At 42.0% G+C, this 10,837-nt stretch overlaps 1 protein-coding gene across 2 annotated transcripts; it reads right to left on the bottom strand.

The window, feature by feature from the left end:
- Window positions 1–551: 551 nt before the first annotated feature.
- Window positions 552–10,338, bottom strand: LOC306976588 (sex comb on midleg-like protein 2). Of its 2 annotated transcripts, none has more exons than XM_079574566.1 (15): window positions 10,209–10,338; window positions 8,524–8,621; window positions 8,382–8,435; window positions 8,203–8,273; window positions 7,646–7,880; window positions 6,759–6,847; window positions 6,376–6,619; window positions 5,633–5,913; window positions 5,164–5,257; window positions 4,501–4,704; window positions 4,260–4,415; window positions 3,823–3,951; window positions 3,404–3,625; window positions 3,044–3,195; window positions 552–1,732 (listed from the first exon to the last, which is right to left on the bottom strand). In XM_079574566.1, the coding sequence occupies exons 2-15, from the start codon at window positions 8,543–8,545 to the stop codon at window positions 1,607–1,609; spliced, it is 2,079 nt and encodes a 692-aa protein (XP_079430692.1). In that variant the 5' UTR covers window positions 8,546–8,621; window positions 10,209–10,338; the 3' UTR covers window positions 552–1,606. The 2 variants fall into 2 exon arrangements, with proteins under 2 accessions (XP_079430692.1, XP_079430693.1); XM_079574567.1 differs by having other exon boundaries at window positions 3,044–3,192.
- Between the last annotated feature and the right edge of the window lie 499 nt (window positions 10,339–10,837).

Genomic DNA, 10,837 nt, shown 5'->3' with positions numbered 1-10,837 from the left:
TTGTAATACAATTCTCATCCACTATGCAAAAGCACAAAGGGAAAGTGAAAGCCCACTCAAGTGTAAAGGGAGCTGATAACTAGTGTCTAGTCCGTTTTCCGACATGAACCATCCCCCTGACCGTGTGTCAGAGGAGCATGTCCGTCTGGAAAAGGACTTTATCCATTCTTAAGGTTAACAAATGCATCAATACTTTCAAAAATAATCTAATCAGGCAGAACACTAGAACTGTCTGCTCCTACGCACAGGCTTGTTTCTATCAAGCACCATTTGCGCCAACTTTCGCTTGTCACATGCAGAACCTGGTGAGAGCTGATTACGTACTTAGTGACTGTATAATGTCTTTTTATACAATGCACCAGTGAGGTACAGCAAAGAATAAACTTCCGACTTCTAATGGGTAGTTGTCTACTTTACAGCACAGTATCTAGATGGCAATAGGAGATTTGCAAACCATCAGAAATGTGCTTGTAGCTGTCCTGAAAAACAGACCGGACTTTAAATAAACTACAAAAGTGCAGAAAAATCACGTCATACCCTTTAGGCAAACATTACACATATTTAGTTTTTACCGTCATTTTCTGCAACTTTTTCATTGGTTTCTTGTCCCTGACGATGTATTTGAAGTAGTAGTTCTGCATATTTTCCAAATAACATTTTGAAATCATCTCGAGGACGATACGTTGCCCATCTCTTTTCCCTGTTCCCTCATTAGACCATTCTGACAGATACTGACCCTGCCGCCCACAGGAGCTGCAGTTTCAAACTTGCTTCAACTTTAATCATACAAGTATTTGCTAGTGTAAGCTCTTGGTCATCCTTCAATTTTAAAAGATGTCAACTGGACTGGGATTGTTTGACTTGACCAAGCCAAGATGAGCTTTAGATGCAGCTTCTTAAATGAAAAGCAGAACTTTAACACAAGCAGCTCGGCCCAGTAGAAATGTCCCGGATGACTGAGAGCGAATACAAACAAATATCACCTTTACACACTTGCAGCCAGACATCCCATTAACAGGTGGTCATAATGTTTTGCCTGATCAGAGACGTTAGTTAGTGTAAGTCATAAAACAATCTGCACCAACACTTGGAGAGTTGAATGGAGAGGAAGTAGCTTAAAAGCACATGTAGCATTCAAATCTGCTGAAAGAGCTTAAAATGACACGGTTTTTCAGTACATGACCCTTCTTTTTCAACTGGAAATTCAACATTAACAATACGCCTTGTATAAGAAGAAACATTCTCCATCTTTGGGGATCCGAACGTGGGATCAGTAAAAAAATGTGTCCACGTGTGCACATGTGCTCTGCAATGTAAACACTACGGGATTATTTTCCTTTGGGATTTCATCAGAGTTTACCGTGCCTCTTTTTTTTTTTAGACTTGGAACAACTTGTATCCACTGATGGAGGGTGAGGTAATGTGTCCGCTCTGGAAGTCGTAACAAGGATTGAAAGCGCTCGTATCGGAGTCTGGAGTAACACGCGGCGCCCCCTGTCTGTGGCGTGGGTCACTGTTCCTGCACTAGGCCACAGCGGGGCGCGCGGAGGGGGGGAAGGGGGTTATTGCTCAGTGGTCTACAGCCGACAGGACGTCCCGCGGCCGGTCACAGTTTGCCCTGTTTGAGCCTTTCGATGTGGTGACAGAGTTTGAGCGCAGGCCCGAGCTTCAGGCCCATGTACTTCATGATCATGTCGCTCCTCAGCAGCATCAGAGCGCGGCCGTCGATCTCCTGTCGGACGGAAAAACACGGCTTACTTTGACGGACATGTTTCTATTCCGAGCGGATTTTCTCCAGTTCGGCTTTACCCAAACCTAGTAGCTTTTTGACTGGAACTTACAGCCTATAGGCCAGAGGAAGGCGTCATTTGAAAGCTAAGACCAGCAGAACTCATCTAAACTTCTATCTCGTTGTGACCGTCACGTGTTCGTCTTTTTTGGCTGTGTTTTCATCATGTTTTTCGTTGCTTCTTTTGACATGTTTCGGTCAAAATGAAGATGACAAAAAAGTGACAAAAATACAACAAAAAAGTGACAAAAATATGACGAAAAAGTGACAAAAATACAACAAAAAAGGGACAAAAAAGGGACAAAAACGTGACAAAAATTTAGCAAAAATTACAAAAAATTGGCAAAAATACAACAAAAATGTGATAAAAAATATTACAAAAATGTGGCAAAAATCCGGGAAAAAGTGACAGAAATACAAGAAAAAAGTGACAAAAAATTTGCAAAAAAATTGACAAAAATACAACAAAAAAGTGACAAAAATATGAGAAAAAAGTGACAAAAAATTTGCAAAAAAGTGACAAAAAATTTGCAAAAAAGTTACAAAAAGACAACAAAAAAGTGACAAAGATTTTGGCAAAAGCAACGGAAATGAACAACTAAAATGTGAAAACATAAAAAAGAGGTATAGATGAGCTTTGCAGGTGTTTCAAAGTCTTTCAAATGAGGCGTTACTCTGACCTATAGGCTATAAGCTCCAGTCGAGAAACTTTTAGATTTGGGTAAAACAAAAGAGAAAAGAAAATGTGCTCGGTAAAGGGGTTAAACATGCAGTTATAAATTTCCTTCAGAAAGACATTCAGATAAGGTTGAAATCACATGGGCACAATACTTTGCTAAAAGCATCAAAATTAGGATAAACGAGAACAACATTTCAGGGTTCTCAATACATAACAAGGAACAAGCAGTACTTTATTGTTCGCACAATGAAATTTGTCTTCTACATCCAATACCACTGAGGCAGAACAGAGGGAAAACTCAATACAGAGATATTTACAATGCAAATGTATAACGCTCTATTCAGGTTTTGTGAGCTGCTTTTGGATCCCTTAGGTTTGTAAAAAGGTTCAAAATGAAGTGATAGAAATGTGCTAATCTGAACAAGGAAGAGAATTTGACAGAAAGGTGAAGGTGTCTAGACTTTAAACCTTGTGAATTCTTTTGGACATGTGGAATCACTGAAACAAAACACTACCGGTATGTTTTTGAAGACAACATATCAAGAGGTTAAAATGAATAAAAACAAACTATTTACGTGTTTTCTGAAGAGTTCGGCGTGTGGGGCTAAAGCAGTCGGATCGGCGTCTCTCACAAACTGCATCACCTCGTCGATGGTCCAGGACGAAGGGTTCTTACTGGTCCCACCGTCCCGCTCCGAGGCGTCTGGGCCTGTCGTAGAACTGGCTGCTGCCAAACAACGCAACACGGAATTACAAAGAGAAAGAACATACTTTCACCACAGCAGAATTATCCATGGACTTTCATTCTTTTCTCTTGAATTAATGCCTTTTATCAATACAGTTTTGTGATTCTCTTTTTGGTTTAATATTTTTTTATGTTGCAAGACAGGTTCTACTACTACATGCCAACTGAACTGAGGGAGTTGTTGCCACACCTTCGATTCTCCTGTGGGGCAGTGCGGAGCTGTGGTCTGTGGAGTTGGAGGACAAGCGCCTCATGGGTGTAGTGGCGCCGTAGTGCCGGTAGGGGGCGCTGGACTGGGAGTGGTACTCGGGGCTCCTGATGCTGTGGGGTCGTGGCGTCATGGAGTTGGAGGCTGAGTCCATGTAGCGCTGCTCCTTCATCAGGCCGTTCTGCTCATGCGGCAGAGTCTCCGCTGACAAAACAATAAAAAATAAACTTAATATTACCATAGTTTCCAGACTCTAAGTCACACTTTTTTTCATAGTCTGGCAGGGGGTGCGTCTTATACTCTGGAGCTACTAATACGTGATTTTTTTTGGACACTGCAGGCAAATCGAGCAGCGGACAGAAAGTTTGAAGTGAGCGAGAAAGGGTCTTGGGGAGCGGTACCTTCTGAGGGATGGGCTTCGGTCCGAAGGTGTTTGGGCGACAGAGGAGCAGCGTAAGGAGGAGACACACCGGACAGACTCCTTTTAGTCCCTCGGCTCAAAGATGGCAGATCCAGAGCCTCCTCTTTCACTGGAGAGGACAGAGCAGGCAGAACTGTTTATTTAAATTGAAAACCCTATTGTACATGTTTAAATGTTATGGTAAACAGACACAGGGAGAACATATAACCTCCAATGGGAATCAAGCTCAGGACATTCTGAATTGATTTTAATAAGACACATGTTATGGTCTACAGAAAATAACTAAAGAAAATGATTAGATCCAAATTCCCACCAACACAACACACTTCTACTTTTTAGCTCGAGCTGAACAGAATCGATAAGATCTTCTATATTATGCTATATTAAAATGCAGCTCCCTGGAGTCCACAGACGTACCCGACTTGGTCCTGCTGTAGTAGTGGCTGAAGGGCTGGCTGCTGAACAGACTGTCACACTGCAGGTGCCGACACATCGTCTCCAGGAAACGCAGAACGAAAGACGCGCTGGAGGCAGAGGGCAGTTTGACCACGCGCACCCCGCCATCCGTCCTCACTGCAACAAAAGTCACAGGACCAGCTGAAACTTTGTGCGACCTTCAGAATGCAATAATTTATCGCTAAAAGTAAAGTGTCAGTACCTCGGACCACCTCCCCGCCTCCGGAGTGGGTGTGCAGGGCGCTGAGCAGGACTTTGGGCTGGTAGGCGCAGTCGATGCAGGACTGGACCACCTGCTGCATGACGGAGTTCACGGGACCAGGGCCAAAGTGATCCGGGAGACGCTGCATCTGCTTCCTGTCCAGGTGGGGCCCGCAGTCCCCGTGTTTGTTCACATACACACACACTGAAATCCACAATAAACAAGAAAGAATGGTTGACTTTCTGAAAATAAAATGAAACTACAGGGTTTATACTGGTGGATACATTTTAAAACACACAAAAAAACTATGTGTCCATTTTGGTAAACAGAAGAATGATGGATATTTTAAAGCAAGTTTGACACAAACTTTTAAGCAGTAAAATCGACTCAGCAAAAGATGCAACTGAATGGGGTTTTGGGTCATAGATTTTTATAAACTCCTGGAGTAAAAATGTCTTATAGTCACAGATATCAAGACGGCTGTAACACTTTGTTTTTTCTGAAGGATACAGTATTTCTAGTGCTGTTCCCGATAATGATACTTTGGCTCTGAGTTGCGGAACAACCTTAGATAAAACCCTTCATAAACTACCAGGCTACAGGGTTTTAGCCACAAGAGCCACTCGAGACACAGCATAAATCAGTAATAACTGGAGGAGATACCTGTCGACACCACAGAGTTGAGGCTGGCGGGACTCTCTGGTGGGATGGGGATACTGGACAGTTCAGGGGCTCTGTGGAAGAGCTTGGGCTTCCTCTGAAAAACACAAGGTTGTGAGACATTACGTTGACATCACGTAGAAAATAGAAAAACGTAAAAATCCTGATTTGATATGCTACACTTTTTAGAACTAGTTTAGCGCTGAGATTTCAGTTTAATTTAGAACAGGTTTAGTGCGGTCGCTCCTGGTCGGTTTATTCTTTCCTGTAGTTTCTATTATGACCTTGATAGCAACACGTTTCTTTTCTATATCCAGCTCATTTGATTTAGACATGGGTGTGTCGAGACGCAGGTTTATTTTCTTCATATCAGACACAGAAGTAATACTGTATATTACAAAACAATGGCCACTTTAGCTTTGGAAATGCCTAGTTCTGCTCATATTCAGACTTGCAGTGCGCAGTGTGGTACCTTGCTCCCCGGCTTGGGCCCTCGTTTCTTGGGGAGCCTTAGCTCCAGTGCCGCTGCGACCTCTGGCACGGCTGCTCCGTTCTGATTGGCCGCTGCTGCCTCAGCCACAGCCTTGAGCAGGGCGATGGTCTCACTTTTGGGACGCCGGCCGCGGACCCCCTTCCTCACAGGCAGCTGGGGCAGGGGAGTGGGCAGTCTGAACGGGGGCTGCAGGGAGCGCCGGCTGGGTTTGGAGGGCGAGGAGGAGGAGCTGAAGATGGGAGTGCTCTTGGGGAGAGTTACTGCAAAAGAGTCAATTACAAAAGAATATATGTAGAAATACAGTATATCCTTTCGCTGATTTTAATATTATCAATATATTATCATCATTATCGTTGATTCGAGAACACCATGCAATACAATTATGCAAAAGCAGAAATTTTGTTCTGTGTATGTGCATCAAGTGACAGACAGACAGACAGACAGACAGACAGACAGACAGACAGACAGACAGACAGACTCTATCTATCTGTCTGTCTGTCTGTCTAAGTAATACAATATTTCTTAATAATTTTGTCACCATTTCCTTTCTAAATCTACCTCTTCCCAAGTGCATCCCCAAAAGGATGTGTGATTCATATATTTCTTGTGCACCAAATAATAAAAGTAATGAACGGTTTCTTTTCTATTTAGGTAAATACTGTATTTAGGTAAAGTAAAGGTTTGAAGCAGAGCTACTGTGCCCCCTACAGGCCTATACGTACCATTGTTGCCCGGTGGCTGCAGGGGGTGTTTGGTGAGAGCGCACCAGCCCACGGGGAAGATGTCCCTGGAGTCGTACTTGCACCAGTAATCGAAGGCGCCCCTCCAGCCGTCGAACATGATGAAGACCTCGTCGCCCCTCACCTCCCCGATCGTGGCGGGGCAGATCAGGTAAGGGTTCTTCTTATCCACGGCCTCCAGCTTCATGCCGGACTTAAAACTGTTCTGAGGAGGTCTCAGAGGCTCCTATGTGTCAAAAGAAATCACAGAATGAATGAAGCTTTGTCAAGTGGGTCAGTTTCTTATATTTTATCAGAGCGCAAAAAAGTCTCAGAACTTATTTTGCGTGTAACAAGATTATTTGTCTCTAGAGGACTATGTTTACCTTTTTGAAGGCTGCTACTGGCGCCATCTCAGCTCCATTTAAAGTTCTCAGGAGGAACATCGGCCAAGAGGAAGCGTTCATCCTGAATCCTGCAAAGCCAAACGGATCAATTAAAAACTCAATATCCTTATCTGACAACGCAATTAATTCTATCTAGGGAAAAGCCGTGGATATGAGCCCGTGAGCCGCTGTGGAGACGCTGTAATGGTCTGGACACAGATGTTTAAACCAAGTCTGTGAAATATTGATGATAGAAACTCAATGGAAACTTGCAAATAAAGGCTCTGGACTCACCGGCTGCAGATAAATAAAAAAAACAACCAAACAAGACCAAACTAAGTATCAGTTAACTCTCACCAAATTACCGTGAACAAGGTCTAATCAAAGATGAATATAAGCATAAACCGGATCTGGAAACTAATCAAGGTAAACTCAGACAAAAACATTAAACTAGAATCAAGGGACAATCGTGATTTTAACTAAAATAGGAGTATGATTTATATTTATTGTGTCTTAGTTTGAGATTTCAATCAAATATACTTTTTTGTACAGGGGGGAAATTTGTCACTGCATATCTACAATATCCTCATAAACACAGTTGTAGAACCGCATACAGTAGCACCATATTCTGGCACAAGTTTTCCAAATATTTGAAGCAATGAACAAGCTTTTTGAAGGCCCCTTCCTGCACTGGGCCCCTAAGTAAAACATTGCAACGCCTCTGCACACAGTACTATATATACAGTATGCTCGTAAAGTGAAATGTTCCAAAGGATGTGAAAAACTACAGCAGTACTAAATGCTATCAAAATAGATACAGTGTAGTAGAATTTGCCTCAATTGTGTCTTATGTAGTCTGATGTAGTTAGGGCTTTATAATTGTGTACCCAGAGGCGGCTGCAGCATGTCCCCGTTCTTCTCGCAGGTCCCGATGGGCTGAACGTCCGCGGAGTCCACGAGTCTCCAGAAGTCGTTGCTGTTGTCGCCGCCGTCGAGACGCAGCCGCAGCCGGACTCCCGTGAGCCCCATCACCGTGGCGATACACACCGACGTGGCATTCCGAGGGTCATGGGCCTCAAGCTTCATCCCCGCCTTGAAGTCGTTGGACGGGGGCACTCGAGCCTGCGCGGGACAGAAGATGTTGTGAAGCGAAAGTACAGTCAAATGAAGAAGCGAGGATGTAATGAGGGAAAGTTATGGAGACCGGGCGTTTTAGAAAAGGAGAAGGGAGAAAAGACACAGAGCAAGGTGGCAAGGATGGAATATCTACAGAAAACGATTCTTAAGTATCACTATTTAACATTTTCAGATCCTGTCAGTGTTAATTCCGTCGATTAACAATGCTTGTATTTCAATTTTTTTGATTGGGTAAAATCTTACACGGTGTGGCTTTAAATAATAGTGTAATAACAGTTGCTTAAGAGACAAAAATGAAAGCATGTACCTGTCGGAAACAGCTCGCCGGGGCAGGGATGGAGGTGGTTTCTTTGAGATATTCATCCCAAATGAAGGTTTCTACAGTAAAGAAAAGGAAATATTAATTAAAGCATGATCTGGGAGGTTCAGTAAACATTAAACTCTCCACTTTAAAAAAAATAAATAATGACAGCATGAGCACGTTACCTGTTGGTGGAAGAGCTTTTCCGGGTCTCTCCTTTTTGCCATCTTTTGGATCCACTATTTGAACAAGGCGGACATACATCGCGTCAGAAAACTTGCAACTGCCTCTCTTTTAGGGTAACCTTTGTGAATGTGCAGTAGTTACCTTTGAGCGGAGTCTTGCCCATGATGACAGACGAACAATGACGCCAATCTGATGCAGGATGGTGACTCACTGGGTCTTTGTACTTGAGGAGTTTAATCCTAAAATAATACAAAGGATGCCATGAGAAACAAAGCACACGGACCGACAAAAGGCTTTAAGCTGTAGCTGTTTGTGTCTATACAAAAGAAAATAACATGCTCCTTTAAATGACAAAATAACAGAAATATCAGTACGTAGGAGTAAATGATTTGCACCGTCTCTTCAATTTAATCTAAAGGTCAGCTGGCTACTTAATGAGTGCTTAACTTTGCAATGCACATGGGAAAAGTTACAATAACATCTAAGAAATTGTTTTTTTTTGTATGTGCTGGGTCAAAAGCTAGCACAGAAATTCCATCTTCAACCCTTTTTAAAATTCAGTGCTTTAGTGATGCTGAACCATGCCATCTCACTTTTATTAATGAAAGCTACACAATGGAACAAGAATAGTATTTATTCATAAAATCCCCCAAATTCTATGTTTACAAGGCACTGGAACTGGCAAGCGTCTTTGTGTTTACAAAGGTCAAGTCAAATCCTTTTTGTAGTAGGAAAAATAATGTCTCGTCCACGTGTCCTGCCAACAACAGCTGATACCTCACAGTTACCATTTGTAAAGGACCGCCAGAGAATGACTCACACAGATGGACACAGATGCAATTACATGAAATTATGACTGACAATGAAGAGCAAAAAAGAATGTTACAAAGATGTGTCATCATACAAGCTGGGGTTACAGTTACAGTCAGATATTGCTATTAGTTGTGGTGATGATACAGTAGATACATGGAATATATATTTTAAAAAAAAGCAGGAAATTATGTTGGAACAGCTAAGACCAGAGAATTTAGAGATAAGAAATGAGACACAGCGACCCTTCAGTACCTCTCATAATCCCTCACAAAGTGGTATTCCGGTAATGGACACTCCCACGAACACGCAGTCTGAAACTAGGTGTTTTTCCACAGCTCGACGTGCACTGGGCTAAAACTTTTACTTTTTGGCTCCACGTACCTACAACATTTGGGAGGGCGTGTTCTAACTTTATTATATTATATTTTATATATTAGTTTGACCAAAAAAAATATCACTGATAAGAAAAGGGGCAAAGGGGAATCTAAATACATAACATTATGAGTCACCACTAAGTCACCGTCCCATATGTAAATTCCCGACTAACTTATTATGTCACCACTATGGTATACAAGCCATGAATGCAACCAATGTTGAAATAAATAGTCTATAAATTATAGCTTGAAAGGGTGGAAAGAATGAGAAACTCTTACTAAAAATAAAAACAACAAGATAGTTTCCCACCATTTGTTTTCATTTTCCCCACAGGCTAATAACAGCTAGCTACGCAGTATTTACAAGACGTTGGAAGAAAAAGCGACGTTTAATTCCACCGTAATACACATTTAATATTATTTTAAGAGAACCACTTTCAGCTAATCAATCTAATTATTAGCCAGGTCCATAGTGTTGACAGAATTTCTAGCTTTTTGCTGCAGCTAATAACTACGATGGCTAATGTTAGCGTCTACGTTAACCCTTCGAAGGCACTAGCTTTTGTATCAAACACGCACAAACGTAACCAGCTTTTACACGCGGCCCAAGATCAAATAATCGGACACAAATAAACTTACAAGTGCCGTGTTTTCAGGTACAATCGGCGGAGGAGCTCTCGACACTTTTCTCTACTCGCCAGCTGCCATTTTTCTACGAATGTACTATATGCTTACACGCATGTAATATACGCCAGAGATGGTTTCTGGTGGAGAGCGCGAGAAGCGAGCGAGAGTCGCGTCCCGTGTCTCGCTTTAATCAGCCAATCAGCGTGAGAGTTACTTCAACCTGCAGCCAATTATAAGCCGCGTTACTTCCTTTGACCAATGAGATTCCAGGTTTCCGAGGAGGTTGTTTTTGTTTGTGTGAAAGAAAAGAAAAAAACGAGTGCGCCAGCTTCGCTTTTTACGATCTTTGTACTATTTTTCTCGTTTATCTCCCGCTGACTGTGGATGGAAATGTAGCAGAAAAAAAACGATAAAAGCGCAACCTAGAAATGGAAATAAATGTAATACATGCATAAATAATGTGGCTCAATCTAAATCATAGACTGCAAACTACCAGTGTTAATTTTGTTGACTAAAATATAAAGTCATAATTTTAGTCAAAGTAGTATTTTTGCTGACTAAAATTGGACTAAAACTAAATTCAAAGTTTTTTTTTATGGGATTGAAACTATGACTAAAATGTCAAGATATTTTCGTCTTCT

The sequence above is a fragment of the Gobius niger genome (genome assembly GCF_951799975.1).
Source record: "Gobius niger genome assembly, chromosome: 17".
In the NCBI taxonomy this organism is placed as follows: Eukaryota; Metazoa; Chordata; class Actinopteri; order Gobiiformes; family Gobiidae; genus Gobius; species Gobius niger.
The sequence above is the reverse complement of the archived record's forward strand: the minus strand, read 5'-3'. Positions and strand labels throughout refer to the sequence as shown.

Bases quoted from the DNA above. Each gene is read 5' to 3' on its own strand.
- LOC306976588 (XM_079574566.1), bottom strand. From the start codon at position 8,545: ATGGGCAAGACTCCGCTCAAAG. The intron at 8,436-8,523 runs GTAACTACTGCA...TTGTTCAAATAG, and splicing joins GGGCAAGACTCCGCTCAAAG to TGGATCCAAAAGATGGCAAA. The intron at 3,196-3,403 runs GTGTGGCAACAA...GTTGTTTGGCAG, and splicing joins GCCCCACAGGAGAATCGAAG to CAGCCAGTTCTACGACAGGC.